The sequence below is a fragment of the Microplitis mediator genome, chromosome 11, assembly GCF_029852145.1.
Source record: "Microplitis mediator isolate UGA2020A chromosome 11, iyMicMedi2.1, whole genome shotgun sequence".
Classification (NCBI taxonomy): Eukaryota; Metazoa; Arthropoda; class Insecta; order Hymenoptera; family Braconidae; genus Microplitis; species Microplitis mediator.
This window is the reverse complement of record NC_079979.1, coordinates 4,512,233-4,532,876: the sequence shown is the minus strand read 5'-3', so window position 1 is coordinate 4,532,876 and position 20,644 is coordinate 4,512,233. Positions and strand designations below refer to the sequence as shown.

Genomic DNA, 20,644 nt, shown 5'->3' with positions numbered 1-20,644 from the left:
AGACTATTTGAAAAAATGTTTGACCATCGCGATTGTGGTGACGTTTGTGGTCGTATATATAACTTTTAATATTTGAATTTTGAATGAAATGTTATTCACTTTTGTCTCAAATTTTACTGATTCTCAACCACTAAAAATAACCCTTCGATCTAAACCGGAATAAATTAATCTGCTAACTGAAATGTAAAAATTATTAACAGTAATGTTCGACTATAAGGTAAGTGGCTCAGTTTCTGCCCTTTAAGGGACAGCAAATGACGTTTACTTCTCTCTTAAAATGAACCAGTGAAATTTCACTGATTTTCCAGTGAAATCCACTGATTCTCCAGTGAAATCCACTGGTTCAACCAGTGAATCAAGCGGTCACTGGTTCAACCAGTGAAATTCACTGATTCAACCAGTGAACTAAGATGATCGCTTGGCTCACTGGTTGAACCAGTGAAATTCACTGGTTAAACCAGTGATACGCCGGTGTACTACATAAATATAAACACAATAGGTTAGATTAATTTTATTTTATTATAAACGTTTATTTAAAAACAAAGTGAACTAAAAGAGTCTTAATAACAATTATATTTAATTAAAAATTATTTTGTAATAAAATAAATAATATTTATTAGGATTTATAAAAATTTAATTTGTTTCCATTTTCAATGAGCTTTTTATATTGTTTAATTTTAAAATTATGTCATTCATTTTTGAGGTTAGCTCCAAGCTATTGAAATTACTCCAAAGTTATTTATTTTTAAACTCTGTTAAAATTGTGGCATATAATTATTATTGTTACATAAAAGTTAGTCAAAATATTACATGAAGATAATCAATAAATATTACTTATTTATTGACATAATAAAACACTTAAATATACTCATGTACAGAATGCTGCTGTACCCGCGCGCTTACATATTTTTAGTTCACTGGTTGAAACTAGTGAGCGCGACGTTCACTGATTCAACCAGTGAACTTTTAGTCACTGGTTAGACCAGTGAACTTCATTGGTTGAATCAGTGGAATTTCACTGGTTCATTTTAAGAGAGTTGAGATAATATTTTTTAAAATCATAAAAGATAGATCAATTGTTCTAATATTATGAATGGTTTAGTATTTTATTAATAAAGTCTTTTATATAATATTATGATTTGAAATTAAATTAAATTAACTTAAAAACTTCTTTGTTGCAGTTTCTGACCTCCACAGTAGCCCAGTTATTGAACTTTAACTTTGAAAATCAAAATATTATTTTTAAAATTATTGATACTTTAATTAACATGAATTCACTAAAGTATTCAAAATCAAAATATTTACTATTAAACAAAATTTTTTTTTTTGATATTCTAATGTCAGAAATTATAAAAATTGAAAATATAATGAAACCATTGTAATGGTATTTTTTACCTACAGGTAGAAAAAAAAATATTTCCATTTTGTAGATTTATTTTTAATAACCACTTTCTCATAGAATTCATTCATTCTAATAAAATCTCCCGTGAAAAATGAAACATATATGACCATGTATGGCCGTATATAGTTCATATATGAAGCATATATGGCCATATATGGCTATATATTAGGGTGCTTCGTTTCCGATGAAAGTATTTTTTTCGTTGCTCATCAAGCAAAATATTGTTTTTTATGCTGAAACAAAAATTCCTGCCAAGTTTGAGCTCTTAATTCCAATCCTAAGTACATTCCATTTGATTTCAAAGATTTCCCATTTAAAATACATGTAAATTAAATTACTTTTATTTTAACTTTCTAATACTCAGCTGCGTTTTATGATATCGACGCGGTTTTGGTCGCAAATTGTAGGGCATTTGGTGTTTTTCAAAAGTGCCCATAGTTACTTAGCTGTGATTCCAGCTGTTTTACTTGTGTCCGTTGCGGAAAGTATTTTTCCTATGAAATTGACCTTTATTGGCTTGCAGAACGTAAACCAATGAAAGTATACTAAAAATGCTAATGGAGATTTTATAGGAAATTTTATTGCCTTTAAAAAAAGTTCTATGAGTCAAGTCGCTAAAGTCTATAGTTTCCGAGTTATAGTAATTTTAATAATTTGAAAAATATAATATTAATTGTAATTGGTTTTTTTTATATTTTATTTTTCAAATTATTAAAATTACTATAACTCGGAAACTATAGACTTTAGCGACTTGACTCATAGAACTTTTTTTGAAGGGAATAAAATTTCCTATAAAATTTCTATTAGCATTTTTAGTGTACTTTCATTGGTTTACGTTCTGCAAGCCAATAAAGGTCAATTTCATAGGAAAAATACTTTCCGCAACAGACACAAGTAAAACAGCTGGAATCACAGCTAAGTAACTATGGGCACTTTTGAAGAACACCAAACGCCCTACAATTTGCGACCAAAACCGCCTTGATATCATAAAACGCAGCTGAGTATTAAAAAGTTAAAAAAAAAGTAATTTAATTTACATGTATTTTAAATGGGAAATCTTTGAAATCAAGTGGAATGTACTTAGGATTGGAATTAAGAGCTCAAATTTGGCAGGAATTTTTGTTTCAGCATAAAAAACAATATTTTGCTTGATGAGCAACGAAAAAAATACTTTCATCGGAAACGAAACACATATAGCCATATATGGGCATACCAACTTTATAATACGGTCATGCATGGCCATGTATGAATCATATAAGGCCATCTATGGCCATTAGGGTGTGCCATTTTGAGGCGACTTTTTTTCAACAAAAAAACAGGCTGAAAACTTGAGGAACGGTGAGAAAAGAAGCCTGTTAAAAGCGGAGCTCTTGATATTAATATTTAGAGTTGCCTATTTCTAATTTTCCATTTCCCATTTAAATAACATGGGAAAAAACAATTTTTATTTTTTTATTTTTCTAGCTCGGCATTCGCACCTCATAAATAAGTCCATAGCATATTCTTGTAGAGAGTTTAACGCTCTACAAAAAGGTCTCTTATCATTTTTTGATAAATCCATCCATTCAAAAGCTATTGGAGCTGGAAGTCAAATCTATAATAAATTTCCAGATCTTTTTACTTTTTCAGCAAAACTATCAGACTTATCAAAAAATGTCATAGGATCTTTTTTATAGACAATTTTATTCCCTACAAATTATTTTCAATGAAGTTTTTTGAAATTCCGCATTGTTTTCTAGTTATTTTCATTTTAATGTTAAGTTCTCAGAATAGATTAGAAGACTATTATTTTTACGAGCCGCGTCGAATGAGCCACCTAGCGATTCAGTAAGACGTCTTTAAAAAAAGTTCTCAAGGAGTTCTTTTTTCTGACTTCGCAAATAAGACTTCAGTATGAATTTACCATGACGTCTCAAGGAGCTCCTAATTTTGACTTCATAAAGAAGTTAAAAAAAGAATACATTGAGATGTAACTGAAGTTTCGAACGCTCTTGCAGTCTCAAATATATTCTGGAACCACTCTGGAACCAGAGTCAGAATGGAACTATACTGAGTCCAGCGTGATTCCAGAGCAGTTTTGTGCCCTTTTTTAAGAGTTATACCATACAATTCGAAGCTTCAGACGATAACAATAAATGTTTACTTGCAGAAAAGCAATTATTTAAATTAAGGTCAGATAATGATGTTGAAATCGTGAAATATCCTCCAGTCGTTGAACCCGTCGCTAATCTTAAACAACGTGATCGTTGGGGAAGAAAAAAAAAGATATCGATGCAGTAAAACCTAAAAAAAACTCGTAGCAGGTATATTTCAGGATAGAATATTATAAAAATCCGTAAAAAAATTATTGACAATCATACAAAACAAAAATCCGAATTAAATGACAATAATAGTAGCAATAGTTATGAAATTAATGAAAAAAAATTAATTAATTCAAAACAAAGTAAAAAAATTAAACGTAATAAAAAAATTACAGTAAGTTACTCACAAAATAATTTAACAGTAGACATTTTACCGAAAGGATTTATAAATTCAGCCATTAACTATATTAATTCTAATTCGCCGTCTCTTAAATTTGCACGTTATTCAGCTAATGAAAACGTTTTTTTTATTGTGCATGACTTTTTGTTATCACCACGAGAATTACATACTGTTGTTCATAAAAATGGGTGGATAAATGGTGAAATAATTGACTCTTTTGCATCATCTTTTACGAATCAATGGTCTGATGAAACTTACGTTCTGATACAGATTTGTTATCTGGTATATTAGGTCCTACATGGTCATCGATTAAAACTACAAAACTACACTGAGAGAAAAAAGTGCATATTTTCAAGTAAAAATACTTGATTCAAGTATTTTAGATACTTAAATAGTACACTGAGAGAAAAATCTAGTAAATCTAACTATAAAATGACTATTAAATAGCGCTTTAACTATTTTTTTGGAGTTACTACAACACCAATAGATAATTATTATAAATATCTCTAAGTAGTTATGTTAAATATTTTTTAGTTCAATTAACTATATAAATAGTTAATGTAACTGATTTTTAAACTTGTATTCAATTAAGAATTTTCAATTTTTTAAACTGAACTTAGGTAGTTAATTCATCTATAACTTTTTCATTAAAGCAAACAAAAATATTAAGTATCATTACAATGTTTTTTAGTTAATTCAATTAATATTTTTTAGTCAAATCCATTAAATAAATAATTTTTTTTCGTACAAATATACCATTCACATGGTTTTAATTATTAAGTAGAGACTATAGAGTTTTGATTAGAATTAATTTTTTTTTGAAAGTTCAAGTTAAATTTTAAAGATAAATTATTTATTGAACCATTAATAATAAATATTAATGTTTTGATGTAATATAGGATAAACTATAATACAATCCAACAATGTAATTGTCACTTTGTCAAATGACAGAGTTGTACTGATGCCGAAATTGTTTTTAACTTTGGAATTTAACAGTTCTGAGATATATATCTTGCCAGGAACACAGCGGCTGGGCGCGATCTCGTGGCGAATGTGAATTTTTATCATTTAATTGGAGTATTTTAATCATTTATTTCAATTATTTTAGATACTAAATTTCAATTTTCTATTATTTAACATTAGTATTTTTTACTAAACCTAAGTTTTTAGTATTAATAGATTTCACAAGTATTTTTACTAGAATTAAGAAATTATTTACTTGGTATAGTAGTTGAAATACTTAAGTTCAATAATTGAAAATTGAAGATTAGTATTTAAAATACTCGTGATCGATATTTAAATATTCTAATTTAGCATTTAAAATACTTAAATTTAATAATTATATGTTTTCATTTATTATTTAAAATACTTGAGTATCATAATCAAAAATTTTCATTTAGTATCTGAACAACTTAAGTTTAGTAATTAAAAATTTATATATAGTAATTGCAATACTTGAATTTAATAATTAAAATTTTCTCATTTAGTATATAAAATATTCAAGTTCACTAAGTAACATTTATATTTAGTGTTAAACCATAATCCGTATGGATGCTTCTTCGGATTCCTCTGCGCTGTTTGATGTGACTGAAGAACATTCCAAAAATCTACTCACAAGTATTTGCCCCGAGGGTACTTGAACTCTTCTACGAGGTTATTCTCCTGTAAAAAGTAGTTGCCAGAGTGACGTTTCCACTCCTTCGAGCGGAAGTTATTACTTCTATTCTAACTGTCCAACTAGGAAAATGTTGCAGCGCTCTTCTGCGCCTAGCGGCGACTCCTGGTACTAATTTTTTTTTTTTCACTCTGCGTCTGCACACTTTGATATTTTCACTCGCCTTATTTTTTCTCTCTCTCTTTATTCATTTAAATTTATTTATTTTTTTTTACACGCATTGTATTTTTTTGCGTTTATTTGTTTTTTTTTTGATAATTTTTTTTTTTTTATTTACTTAAATGTTGTGACTCGTCACACCATGAAAAAAAATTCCTTAAGTTGAGAAAAAAATACTCTCGAACTGAAAAAAAAATCACTTGAGCTAAGAAATTTTTTTACTTAGTTTAAAATTTTTCTTGTTTTAGTTCAAGAACTTTTTTTTTTGACTTAATACAAAAAATGTCTTTAGCTAAGAATAAAGTTTCTTGACTTGAGAAAAAAATATTCTCAAACTGAAAAAAAAAATCACTTGGGATGAGAAATTTTTTACTTAGTTTAAAATTTTTTTATTTTAGTTTAAGAATTTTTTATTTGAATCAATACGAAAAATGTCTTTAGCTAAGAATAAAGTTTCTTGACTTGAGAGAAAAATATTCTCGAACTTGGAAAAAAATTGCTTGGTCCAAGAAAGATTTTTCTTGGCTTATGTAATTGCTTTTTTGAATATAGAAATATGTCAACTTAATTCAAGAAATAATTGCTTGTGACAAGTAACTTATGTGTCTAGTATTATATTAATAGATCGAAGCAATAGTTGCTAAAAATAAGAAATATTATACTTCAATTTAGGAAAAATTTCTCGTTCTAAGTATTCACAGAAATAAGTAAAAAAAATACTTGAAAAAATTTTTTTTTTCTCTCAGTGTAAGTATCAATAAAGATAAACAAGAACTTGGCAATATAATATTACTCCCTTATAGCTTCAAAAATCATTCGCGTTTACTTGTTTTAAATAGAAAAATAAATAAATTATTATTATAATTGTAATGCTTTATAATACTCTTAACACAATAGATAACATTCCAAATCGAATTAAAATTTTCTTATTTTTTTTTCGCAGTTTAATATTTTTGAAAAAATAATTACTATGGCCATGTATAACTTTATTAAAAATATAAGCTGGTATGCTCATGCATAGCCATATGCCTATATATATGCTCCATATATACCTATATATTAGGGTGGCGCAAATAAACCGACTAATGTTTAACTTCCCGCTAAGAAAATTGAAAATTTTCAAAAATTCGGGAAGTTATTGGTTTCGGTCCGATTTACGAAAATCGAATTTCTAAGAGATCTTGACTGACGTTTTGAGGCTCTAGGAAGCTATTCTGACTAATTTTAAGATGATGTCTGAGTGTATGTATGTATGTATGTAAATTCCTGTATCTTTTGAACGGATGAACCGATTTTAAAGTTTAAGGTGTCATTCGACGCGGCTTGTCAATATCTTAAAGCTGAGAAAAATTAAGCTTGATCGGTAGGGCTCGATCAGAAATATTTCAAAAATAAATTTCTTTCAAAAATGTTTTTTCTGGATAACTTTTAATGTGCTCGATGGATTGACTCCAAAATCAACTGGGCCTAAAACTTTATGAGCCACGTCAAATGCCACCTCAACCATCAAAATCAGTTCATTCGTTCAAGAGAAACCGTTGTCGAAAGAATAAAAAAAAAATTTTTTGTCTTGTTTTTTTTAAATTTCTCAAAAACGACTCGATAAATCAATTTCAAAATTTGATCAGCTTCAGACCTTGATGAAACGCGTCGATTGCCACACAGAAAAAACAGTTAACTTGAATCAAGGAAAATATTCTTGATTCAAGAAATTTTTTTTGGTCGATTCGGAAAATAAAAATTTACTTGCCCCAAGTAAACAATTATCTTCAAATTTTTATCTTGAATCAAAATTTTTTTTTTTACGTCAACATATTTTCACGCTTAAATCAAAAAATTTTCACTTGTTTCAAGAGTTTATATTTCTTAAAATAGGAGATATTTTTTTTTGAGCAAGATACATTATTTTTTTGTAGCAGCATTGCATTTTTTTGGTCAAAGAAAATAAAATTTCTCGGAACAAGTACTATTTTTTTTACGCAAGTATTTTTGTATTCTCCGACCAAGAAAACAAAAGATGCTTAAGCCAAGAGAAAAAATTTCTTGGGAGAAAAGATCGATATGGAGAAGGGGAAAGTCACCGGTGCTAGACAGCAGCAGCGGGAGTAGTTCGGTGCTCGCCGCGAGATCACGCCTACGACATGTAGTGTCCCTGGTAAGACATTTATTTCAGAAGTCTTATATTCCAAATTTCATTACGATTTTGTTCGAGTACTCTTCTGTCATTCGACAGGACTACAAGTACCCTTTTGAATTGTACTATAGTATATCCTATAATACATCATGGCTTTAATATTTAATATTAAAGTTTACTTGAAATTCAAGGCTTGAATAATTTTGCTCGGAAAAAAAAAAAACAAAAAATTACGTTTCGAGCTCTTCGAGTAAAATAGATGCAGAAGCATGCGACAACTGCCGGTTTGTACTTTAAGCACATCGGCGTCAGCTGTAGAGAGTAGGTCGCCATGTATAGAAAAACTTTACGAAGTTCTCTACTTGCATCGATTGTTCTGCAGAACTTCAATATATAATCATGGGGATGATTTATTTCTACATTAAATCCCAATATGAGCAGGAAAAAGCACTCATTACAAATTATGGTGTTAACCTCTTCCTGCTACTCAGCAGTGGTGATGTCTAGCGTGTGATTGTTGTCTTTCTTCAGGCAAGTATGTAAAGCTCTAATCACATCTTCTATTTTTCGTGGCACTTTCTTGACTTTTGCTGCCAAAAAAATAACCGTCGTTGCTACTTCATATCTATGAAATTTAGACAATGACTTCTCGGTATAGAATCTGTGCATAAATACCGTAGCAGTATTTATACAGCCTTGAGATAATTTGAGCCGCGTGCCCAAATCGTTGATTAAGTAAGCGGCCTGTTGCTTATGATCTAATTCTTTGCCTGCGTTGATACCGTCTCTAAAACTTGGAGAGTTCATCAATTCTTCGTTGTTGAAATACCAATTGCTGCGAGCCATGATGACACAGTATTCAAAATCGACTATCACTTTACTGTAAAGTTTATATTTCACCACAACAGCTGATATACTTTTGAATTTACACAAACTTTTTTTTCGTACACTTGTAATTTATTCTCGAACGAACTGTACGGTATTGAGTTCAAGAGTAAAATGATGAATATTGACGAGACACTCAAATTTAAGGTATTTTCGAACAAAGCAGTTTAAGATATCGTGCCAATGACATTGTCGCTCTTAAGAGTATGGGGATAATGAGTAAGTAATAGTTGGGGTGGGAAGAAATGTACCTGAGGTAACAAAGGTAAAGGTCCTTAAGCTAATGACGTTTATGAATTTTAAGGTCATGCGGTCTTATAATATTCAGTTGTTGAACTAATTCATATTTTTGGGGATAACCGACTCTGTATCTGCGAACCAATAAAAAAGTAAACAATTTGCGGGAAAAATTACACAATTTGAAAAAAATTTATTATATGGATTTCAAATTTATTATTGATGCTCTTTATAAAACACTTTCCATACTTAAATTATTAATAAAAGATCAATAATACACTGTAAAAAATCCGGAGTGAATCCGGATTTCATTTCAATCCGAATTCACTCCACCATTCGGGTTTCCGGAGTCTTAAAAAAAATCACTCCGCATGCGGAGTGAATTTGGAGTTTTTTTTAGCGGAGTGATCTCGGAGTGACGCGGATTTTATTTCACTCCGATTTCACTCCAGTCTGGAGTTTTAATAGTTGAATCAATTTATATTAAACTGTAAAACAATGTGTGTGTGTGTGTGTGAGTGCGTGCATGTATGTTTTTGGGTGTGTGCGGGTGTTTGTGTGTGTATGCGAATGTGTGCTTGTGTGTGTTCGGGTGTGTTTGTGCGAGTATGTGCGTGTGTGTGTTCGAATGTATGCGTGCGTGTGTGAAAATGTGTGCGAATGTGTGCGTGTGTGTTCGTGTGTGTGTGTGTGTGTGTGATTGCTTGTGTGTGTGTGTGTGCGTATCAGCTGATCAATACTGTAATACGCGAGTTTTTACTTCAATTTTATTGAGTGGAGTTATTTTTTATTAATAATATTTTCAAAACTTCTCTCTAGAGTGAATTTCACTCCAAGGGGAGTGAATAATTAAAAATTCATTCACTCCGCATTCACTCCGGATTTAATCCGCATTCACTCCGCGAATTTTTTGCAGTGTACCGGGCAGGATTTTGAACTTTAGGTGTAGGTACCCTGCAAAAATTTCGCGGAGTGAGAGCGGATTAAATCCGGAGTGAATGCGGTGTAAACGCGAAGTAGATGATTTTTTATTAATTTATGAATCCCTTCGGAGTGAAATTCTCTCCGAAGAGGAGTGTTGGAAATATTACTAATGAAAAATAACTCCACTGAATAAAATTGAAGTATGAACTTGTGTTTAATGATAATATTCAGAGCTCAAAATTAACCAGAATTTTTAACTTCCCGCTAAGACAATTGAAAATTAAAAAAAAAAAAAACAAGGAAGTTATCGGTTTCAGTCCGATTTTCGAAAATCGACTTTCTAACAGATCTTGACGTTTTGAGGTTCTCGGGAGTTATTCTGACTAATTTTTAAGATAATGTCCGAGTGTATGTATGTATGTGTGTATGTACGTATGTATAAATATTCTGTAATTTTTTAACGGATGAATCGATTTTGATCTCTAAGGTGACATTCAACGCCGCTTGTTCACTCCCACAAGCTGTGAAAAATCGAGCTTATAAATTTTATTTTTTAAGTTATTTACTCTATTTATTTATAGTTTTAAATTTCTCTGATGTCTGCTACATTCACACCCATATTTTTTGAAAATAATAACCGCAATTAGATCGTGAAAGATCTTCCATATGTATTTAAAAAAAAAATTTTCTTTCTAAGATAACACTAAATTTTGTAATTTTGTAAAATACGAGCATTTCCATTTCCCTGCAGACGCCAATATCATAATCGTCTAGATAATTTCTTAATAATTGAATAATTATAATTCTAATACTTAAAATATTTATGGTTCATTAATAAACATTCTAGACTATATAAGAGTTCTTGATAAGTTAATTATTTAAGCTCTACCTGAAATAATGATCAATAAATACAAATATTTTGTAATACTAATTTCAAGCGCCATGCGGGTGCATTCAGGATAATGAGTATTACGCGTTAACATTATACCTGAAAGAACTTCCACGGTAAAATTGTGCCTGCATCCTAATGCATGACTGATGTGTCATGATAATGTGGGTGTAGTACTTATCGTCATATTTAAATGTTAGCTTAATTTTAACAACTAGTAAATGAAAATGCTTCCAATGTTTATTAAATCGTCAATAATGGGTCATAAATTATTTAAATCTGAAGAGTAGAAAGATAATTAGATAGTTATAGAAAGTTAATGAGAGATAGATTGGGTAACTATAATAGCCGAGACTATGGAGGGTATATAGTCTCCATAGTCGAGACAATGGTCCAATTGGGAATTCCGTATTGTTAAATGGACGATTAATTTTGGTAGAAAGAAAAAATTTCTAGTATCTTTTGCCCCAAATTTAAAAATTTTTAATATTCAACTAACGTGGGTTATTGAGACCAAAATTAAGGGTCCCCTCTCCCCTTTTCCCCTATCTGAGCCCAGAGAGGAAAGTACCACGGGGCCCGACTTGGCCCAAATTTGTAGAACCTTGGGCCAGGCTTGTAAGCCAGTCTTGGCTTAGTTTTGGTAAAAGTCTGGAATGATAATCTCGGGCCAAGCCTGATTGCCGGACATCGTCCATGCTTGGTTACCAGACCTGGTTCATGCTTAGTTGCCGGACCTGGCCCATACATAGGGGAGGGTGGGGCAGAGCGGCCCCCCTGAAATTTCTACCAAAAAAAAAATTTTTTTTTTTTCGACTAATTACTATAAATCCGATATGTTTGCGTATTTTTAGCCCTACGCATGACATTTGGGGCAAAATGGACAAGCCCAAAATTTTGAAAAAGTGATTTTTTCGTATTTTTATCGTCAAATTAAAAAAAAATTGTTATAATTCCACATTTCTAGCCCTACGCATAACACCTGGGGCAAAATGGACCAGCCGAAACTTCCGGAAAAACTATTTTTTCATATTTGGCCGTTTCTCTATGTAAGAGGCAAATTTGGTCACTAAAAATTTATAAAAATTAAATTTTTTTTTTAGTTGATAAATTTTTGAAATAAAGTAAAATTATAGAATTGATTTTTTTTTTTTATTAAATAACAATTAGTAATTAAGGTAATCGAGAGTGAACGATTTTTTACGCTTTAAAAAATTTTTTTCGAGTAATATAAAACCAAAAATAGTTGTCGAGAGAAAGAAATACATTCTTATTGATGAAAACAATTAAAAAAAAAAAAAACGAAAAAAAAAATTTTTTTTATCACTTTTTGAAGGGGGGCCGCTCTGCCCCACAAAAAAAAAAATAAAATTTTTTAGAATTTTTGCAAAATGTCCATAAATTTGTTCGAAATAGGACAAAAGTAAAGTGATCTTATGGTTGAAAGCCACAAAAAATAATAATTGGCTTAGGAGGGCCGCTCTGCCCCACCCTCCCCTACATCGAGGAAACGAATAAATTTAATTAAAAGAAAATTTTATTATTATTAACCTCGTATAATTCATGATCATTGACGTTTAAATTATCTAAGGGAGGTAAATGATGTGAAAAAAACTCGGTGAAAATTCTGTTGGGCTCTGCGCGCGAATTGCCGTTCTTCCGATTGCTAGGTCCGAACGGTAGCTACTGGATGAACCTACTGATGTTGCACTGATATATTTATATGATCTACTTACACTGAAAAAAAGAATCGTTAGCTGCAAGCGATTATTTCGCTAGCTGCTAGCGATTTTCTCGCTAGAAGTTAGCGATTTTTTCGCTACACGGAAAGATTGGAACCCGACTGGTTACTGTTCTGCACCCGACTCAGTACGGTGCTGAAAAAAAATGCTTGATTGTGGTGCAGCACCACACTGATTATTGTGCGGAACCTGACTGAGTCGTGTGCGCATATCACTCAGTCAGGTTCCGCACAGTAATCAGTGTGGTGCTGCACCACAATCAAGCATTTTTTTTCAGCACCGTACTGAGTCGGGTGCAGAACAGGAACCAGTCGGGTTCCAATCTTTCCGTGTAGCCGCTAGCGTTTTTTTCGCTAGCAGACAGCTCGCACGGTGTACTTTTAACTCGGTGTGAGTGTTATCTAACACACTATTCGGTGTTATTAGCTACATATATGGGGGAAGGGTGGGGGGGGGGGCAAAATGGGCCCCTTAAGAAAAAAATTTTCAAATCCTCAGTTTCTTTTACTTGTTTTACTTTTTTTTACTCCCTTGCCAAGTATTTGACCTTCATTTGCTCTGTCCATTAAAAATAAAAACTTAAAAAATGTGGGGCGAAATGGGCCCCCTCAAAAAATTTTTATAATGAGAGTTTTTTTAGCTTGTTTCACTTTTTTTTTCCTTCTGCTGAGTTTTCGGTGTTAATTTGCTGTCTATTAAAATTAGAAAATCCTGAAAAGTTGGGTAAAACGGGCCCCCAACAAAACTCAATAACCATTTTGCCTCAGTGGCCCATTTTCCCTCAATGTCCCATTTTGCCCCTCCCGTCGCCTCAAACACTTTTCATGTTTAAAATGTTGAGGGGCCCATTTTTCCCCCCTCCCTTCCCCTATATATATAGCAAATAACACCGAATGGTGTGTAAGACAACACTCACAGCGAGTTAAAAGTACACCGTGCAAGCTATTAGCGAAAAAATCGCTTCCAGCTAACGATTAAAAATCGCTAGCTGCTAAAGAAAATAATCACTAGCAGCTAGCGCTTTTTTTTCAGTGTATATAAACCATAGGTATAGCCAAACTTGGGGAACCCAGTCTTGGCACACGCCCGGGTTATCATTGTAACGGCCAGGACTGAGTACCCAATCTTGAGCCAAGCATGGGCCAATATAGGTGTGCCAAAGCTAGGTTCCTCCGTGCTGGGCCAAGTAGGGGCCCTTCGTTCAATTCTGGCAGCTCCTTCATGGGAGCCCCCAAAAACTCAGTATTGTCTCAAGTACTCCCTTTTTCCCCTCCCTCCCCTAATTATGATCATAGATATTTAAGAGTGGGGGAGAAAAGTAATTATCTGGGGCGTTAAGGTCGAAGGTACCATAGACACCATCATTCAAAACCGTTTTTGATCTTGAGACGATCAGTCGCACAGTCAATCTCGTCTTAAAACTACAAACGTAAAATCAGCGATCGTTAATAATTTAACTTGAAATTATTACAAAGTAAACAGTGGCTCTAACAGTGAAGTGCTAAAGTTCGCTAACTTGAAAGTTCATTATTTAAACGTCGATAATTATTAATTAAATCACTCATCATAATGGAATTAAGCCGTTTTAAGTTGAACTGCGAAGTCGTTGATAACTTGATGAAACAAGTAGCTGTCGAAGTTATCAATACAGTAGCTCCAGTCATGGGTGGTTTTACGCTGCTTCATAATAGCAGCTTTCAATAATGATCAAAAATTGGTGGATGATCTGCTCCGTAAGAAAGCTGATGTGAATTCAAGAAGTAAATACTGGGGTACAGCTCTTCATATTGCTGTTGTAATGGAGAACCTGGATATAATTGAAAGTCTCATTACGGAATTCAATTCGCGATCAACGATGATATCATAAGGTAACTTCTTAACGCTGGTGTGGAAATTAATTTAAAAAACGATAATGGTAAAACAGCATTTGCTTCAAGACTTCATGATTCACAAAAAGTTAAAGACACAATTGCTGAACATATTGCTAAACTCAGTGCGGTAAATTTTTATGTTGATAAAGAAAATTTAGCAGTAGTCGATATTAGCAGTGAAAATTTTGGTGAATTTCGCGATCAGTGCATAAGCGAAATTGAAGAAATGAAGAAAACATTTATTGGTACGAGTAATGTTACATTTTATAATGTTTTATGTAATAAATGTGAACACAAATTAGCTTTAAGTTTAAAGTATGTTAGTGATAGTATTATTTTAAATTTGATTATTCAATCTCTTTTTCCACTATACGGTGGAATGATTACTTATCGTTTAAGGGAAGCATTAGGACGGAAAAAATTGTAACTCAATGCTATTAGTTAGATGATATTTTCGATGACATCCAACTTCCAAGTACTTTTACGAGGATTATTTTTAAATTACGGACTAATGGAGACTTGGAAAAATTACAATGAAATATTTATAGAAATATTTTTAATTAATATTAATAAGTTTGTAACCGGTGTGGTGTTAATAAGTATAATTAACAAATTTGTGATATTCATTAATAGTAATGTAAAATAATTACTTATTTATTTTTGACATTTTTAATACATATATTATGTATATGACATAAATGTTTTACTTATCTTATAAGTGTATAATTAAATCGATTAAGTTGTATTTTTATCATTTACATTTGTTTTTAAGTTTTTTGATACCAAAGATGTAAAGTCATTGGAAAATAAAAAGAAAAAATTAATTCTAGTTTGGTTTGAAAAATCAATTTTTAATACGTAAGTTATTTTGAATAAACTGGCCATTCATAAGTCGTAATTTAAAATTGTAATTATTAATTTAATTTACTTATTTGTATACATCAAAAATAAATTACTTTGTTTTTTTAATTTTGGGTAATTGTCATAATTTATTTTAGTATTTGATTATTTATAATTTTAATTACTATGATTTTTTTTTTAAATCTATTTAATTCGAATTTCTACAATTGTTATTAGTTGGATTTTTATTTTCGTTATTCTCTATTTTAAAATAAAATAAGTAAAGTAAAAATAGAATCATTAAATAGGAAAAAAGAATAATTACATTTTCGTTTCAAACATCACTTTTGAATAAATATTGGAATTTTAAATGGCATAATTTACAATAGAAATTGGAACGGATGTAGTTTCCGAAACGAATTTCTATTGTATCGTCCAAAGACCATTTTTTTTTTTTTTTTTTTTTTTGTTAACTAAAGTTATAAACAAATGGATTTTTTCGAAGTCCGGTTTGGTTTAAAAAAGGTCGATACCACCGATCGACAGCATTTTTTCTGAATCGAATTTTAATCGCATCGACCAGAGACTTTTTTTTTTGTTAACTAAAGTTATAAACAAATCGATCCGATAAAAATTAGTTTCAGAAAAAATGTTGTCGATGGGTGGTATCAACATTTTTTAGATTTTTTCAATCCAATCCGGACTTTGAAAAAATCCATTTGTCGATAACTTTAGTTAACAAAAAAAAAAAAAAAAAAAAAATGGTCTTTGGACGATACAATAGAAATTCGTTTCGGAAAAAATGCTGACGATTGGTGGTATCTACATTTTGTCAATTTTTTTTTAATTGTCTTTGATTTTGAATGTAAAAGACTTAAGAGAAAAATTTCTTGGGTGAAGACGTATATAGAAGAGGAGAAAGTCACCGGTGCTAGGCAGCAGCGGAAGTAGTTCAGTGCTCGCCACTAGATTGCACTCAACCTCTTGTGAAGTCCCTGGTTAGATAGGTATTTCAGAGTTTTTACATTCGATACTTGAAGACAATTTTTGCAATAAATAAACGACCAGAGCGGCAATTTCCCATGATCGATGAACCCTTCAATCTCCTCCGTCCATCTTACGGTTTTAAATAAATTAATATTTTTATTTTTGAATTTCATATTTCAAGTATCCTAGAACATGATCCTACCACAGTACTGATGCAATAGGCCTCATGAAATATCTTAGACATCATGGAAGATTGCCAAATCCTGACCAGAGCGGCAATTTCCCATGATAGATGAACATGAAAATTTTGCAGTAAATTCCTAAAATTTTTTTTACCGCCGGCATTAGAGTTACCCAAAGCGTATGTTTGTAAAGTTGACATTTAAAGCAGATGCAGTTACAGCGGTAAAAAAAATTTTAGGAATTTTTTTTGACAATAATAAATCATTGCGGATACAACGGATTATCGGTAAAAAAACATTTTCAAATCGAAAAAATGAACAAAAACCGAGAAACTACCAATTATGGTGATTTTTAACAAAATCGATAAATTTAAAGCTTCGGGGCACTAAGAAAGAAAAATCGCAGCGATTTGAATTTTGACCTGTTTTTTACTAAACAATATCGCTTTAAAAAAAATTTTTCTATCAAATGCCACTAATTTTGCCTTATAGAGAATGTTTTCCAGTTTTCAAAACCTTGCTTCCATTCTCTGTACGACCAATACATCCGGAGTTATTGATTATCAAAGCCAAAATGGACTTTTTTGCTTTGATCAATGATAACTCGGCGCCAAATCGTCGTAGAGACTTTTTGAGGCGACCAAATTAAAGGGCATAAAATTTCCGAGAAAAGTCAGACAGTCGGATTATTCAAAAAAATTTATTGTCGCCCATAGAGGTATTGAAAGACCAGCAAAAATTTTGAAAATTTTTTTTTCGTTGGTTTTCTTATGATTACTCCGGAACCGTACATGATAAAAAATTTTGAGTTCCAGATCTGAAAACTAGAAACTTGAGGCTACAATTTGCTTTTTTTAGTCTTTTTATACGACCATTTATTACCGGGTTACAGCATGTTGAAAATCACCTAAAAATTTCGGATTTTTTTTCTATCCCTTAATTTCTGTGACCAGTGTATTAACATGTAGTAAAGCAAATAATTGAAATATATAATAAATATTCAAACACTACTTTTCTCCACTGCTAAAATTTAAGTTTTGATAACTTAGTTATTATAGTTCCATCTACTAATTCATTTCCGCTAAGCTGAAAAAGTTACTAACACTCTTTTAATCTATTGAAGCTAAGTACAAAATTATTATTGGCAGTACTGCTCAAGCTTCAGTTGCAATAACTTTTTTAACTTCCCGCTAAGAAAATTGTAAATTTTCAAAAATTCGGGAAGTTATTGGTTTCGGTCCGATTTACGAAAATCGAATTTTCATCAGATGTCGACGTTTTGAGGTCCTAGGAAGCTATTCTGACTAATTTCGAGATGATGTCCGAGTGTATGCATGTAAGTATGTACGTACGTACGTATTTTTAAGAACTTTTCTGAAAATTTCAAATCGATCGATCAAATGGACTCTAAGATACAGAAGAAATATCAAAAAAAAAAATTTTTTTTTCAGTTTTTTGAAAATTTTTCAGAAACGGCTCGATCGATCGATTCTAAAATCTAATCAGCTCTAGAATTCAATAAAACGCGTCGATTGCCGTCTCAACCATCTCAATCGGTTTATTCGTTCGAGAGATATCGATCGAGAAATAAATGGTGAAAAACGGTTTTCTTCGATTATCTTCGAAGCGACTCATCGGATCAATTCTAAAATTTGATCCGCTTTAGAATCCAATAAAATACGTCGAATGCCATCTTAACCGTCTCAATTGGTCAATTCGTTTGAGAGATATCGTAGGAGAAAAAATCGTAAAAAACGATTTTTTTTTAAAACAACGGCATACAAAAGTATTATCGAGCTCGAAGAGCTCGAAAATGTATTCACAACAATATTTTCGACCTCGAGGAGCTCGAAAACTGCGGGAAGTTTTGGGGCTGGCCTGCAGGGTTAACCGATAGACCGATTTTTTTCTAATTGTTATAACCAGGTAAAAATGGTTCGTAAAGAATATTTGGTAGGAGAAGGAGGGGGGGGGGGGGCAAAATGGGCCCCTTAAGAAAAAAATTTTCAAATCCTCAGTTTTTTTTACTTGTATTACTTTTTTTTACTCCCTCGCCAAGTATTTGACGTTAATTTGTTCTGTCGATTAAAAATAAAAAATTAGAAAATGTGGGGCAAAATGGGCCCCCTTCAAAAAATTTTTATAATGCGAGTTTTTCAGCTTGTTTCACTTTTTTTTCCTTCTGCTGAGTTTTTGGCGTTAATATGCTGTCTATGAAAATTAAAAAATCCTGAAAAGTTAAGAAAACGGGCCTCCAACAAAACTCAATGTATGTTTGTCGCTTGTTTTGTGTTTTGAAACTTTTTGCTGTGTGTTTAGTATAAAAAAGAGTTGATAGGGAAAATTTGGACCTAAAAATAACTTAATTTCATTACTTGATTGCTTATATTTTAATTATTTTCGATTATATAGAATAAATTGTTTTTGAAAAAAATAATAGTTAGTAATGCTGTTGAACTCGTGACCTAGTTTGCCCCTTATCATAATTCTTTAATCATATCTGTTAAAAAAATTTTAGGAACCCGTTTGGCTAAAAAATATTCGTAGGTTTTCAAAGTCTAGACAGCCCATTTTACCCCCTCCCCCCAACAATTTTCATGTTAAAAATTTTGAGGGGACCATTTTGCCTCAATGTCCCATTTTGCCCCTTCCCCGCCCCAAACACTTTTCATGTTAAAAACTTTGGGGGGCCCATTTTGCCCCCTAATATTTCGAGGCATCCAAAATTTTAGGGGGCCCGTTTTGCCCCCCCCCCCTTCCCTTATTGCTGTTTTGTATTAGTCTTGAGCACTACTGTGTAGTACCAGTGACTACGAAAACTAGTTCATAGGACTAATATTTAATACTTGTGACGTCGTAGTTCAGGCTACTATTCATTTTTCTCTCAGTGCACCGTGATTCTAAACCGCCAGGGAGGGACTGGACTCTGTTCGCGAAAGGTCGGCAATTCGAGCCCGTGAGTGGGCTGAAATTTTTCTGATGATTTTTCATATAGACCTTCGAAAAACTATATACTGTAACGACTAGATCAGTTATTCATAATACAGACCAGGATGCAATCAATTAGATGCACGACGATGAGAAGATAGACAGCTGGAGAAGGGAGAGGGAGGGAGTGAAATCAGAAGCCTGAATAGGGCCTTGTACTACGAGAGCAACGGTAAAAGCCGGAAACAAATAATTCAAAAAATAAAAAAAATAAAATAGAAAGAAAAAAAAGTAAAAAGAAACATACGAATCGATACTATGTGGAAAAAAAATATATTTTTATTATTTGAAATATTAAAAATTAGGACTTAGAAAGAAAATTATTACTACTCTTACATAAGATAAAATAACGATCGACTATGAGATTATATATATCGACTTGGAGATTTTTATTGTTTGAAACTTTAAAATTTATTGTATAAGTTTTAATTTTTACTATAGTCAGTCTAAAAAATATCATCCCGCCAATGAAATTATAGAATTCGAGATATCAATTTTTACTATTGGAAATTTTAAAAACTGTATGTTTACCCTGTACTTTTTTTCTTTGAGCATAAATATATTTCAACAGATCACTTATATATTTTAACGTTATACCTTATAATACAGAACTAATTCACACCCGGGCACCGCAGTAATATTTGTGTAGCAGGGATTTTTAAATAAAATTTATTATTTATTTAAACTTTTATCCGACTGCGCTTTCGGCCCACGCATTACCGTTGCCCCACGCCGTCAAATAAATCAATACTGGGACTGTTATTGATTGGTTAAAATCTTTCGGCCGTGCGGCGAACGGATACCTTGAGGGGCCCCGAGTTCCGCCTGTTATAGGTTGACAATAAAATTTTGTAAAGAAATATACCGTACTGACATCGTCCGAGAGTGGGGACTTCACTGCTTCGTAGCTACTCAGAGTCGTAAGTTGCGACACTCACTGCCTGGAGCTGCTGGCGATCAGTCACCCTTAAGATCAGCCATAGATATTACACAAGTATTTATCCCGACTAGAATTTTTGATAAGGGCCTGACGAGGTCTTTATCGGGTTAACCTTATTTCAAATAAGGACTCGATCAGGGTATCCTGACGAGGATCCTGATATGGATGTAACGCTTAAGACCCATTAGGTCCTTATCGGGATTGCCTTATCAGGACCTTATCAGGATATCCTCATCACGTCCTTATCAGGATTGCCTTATCAGGTCCTTACCAGGATATCCTCATCAAATCCTTATCAGGATTACCTT

The 20,644-nt window shown here is 32.0% G+C and overlaps 1 protein-coding gene across 1 annotated transcript; it reads right to left on the bottom strand.

Annotated features, from left to right (window-relative positions):
* Nucleotides 1-8,334: 8,334 nt before the first annotated feature.
* LOC130677747 (cyclin-T1-like) lies at nt 8,335-8,697 on the bottom strand. Its single transcript, XM_057484600.1, has one exon. The coding sequence runs from the start codon at nt 8,695-8,697 to the stop codon at nt 8,335-8,337; it is 363 nt and encodes a 120-aa protein (XP_057340583.1).
* Nucleotides 8,698-20,644: the final 11,947 nt, after the last annotated feature.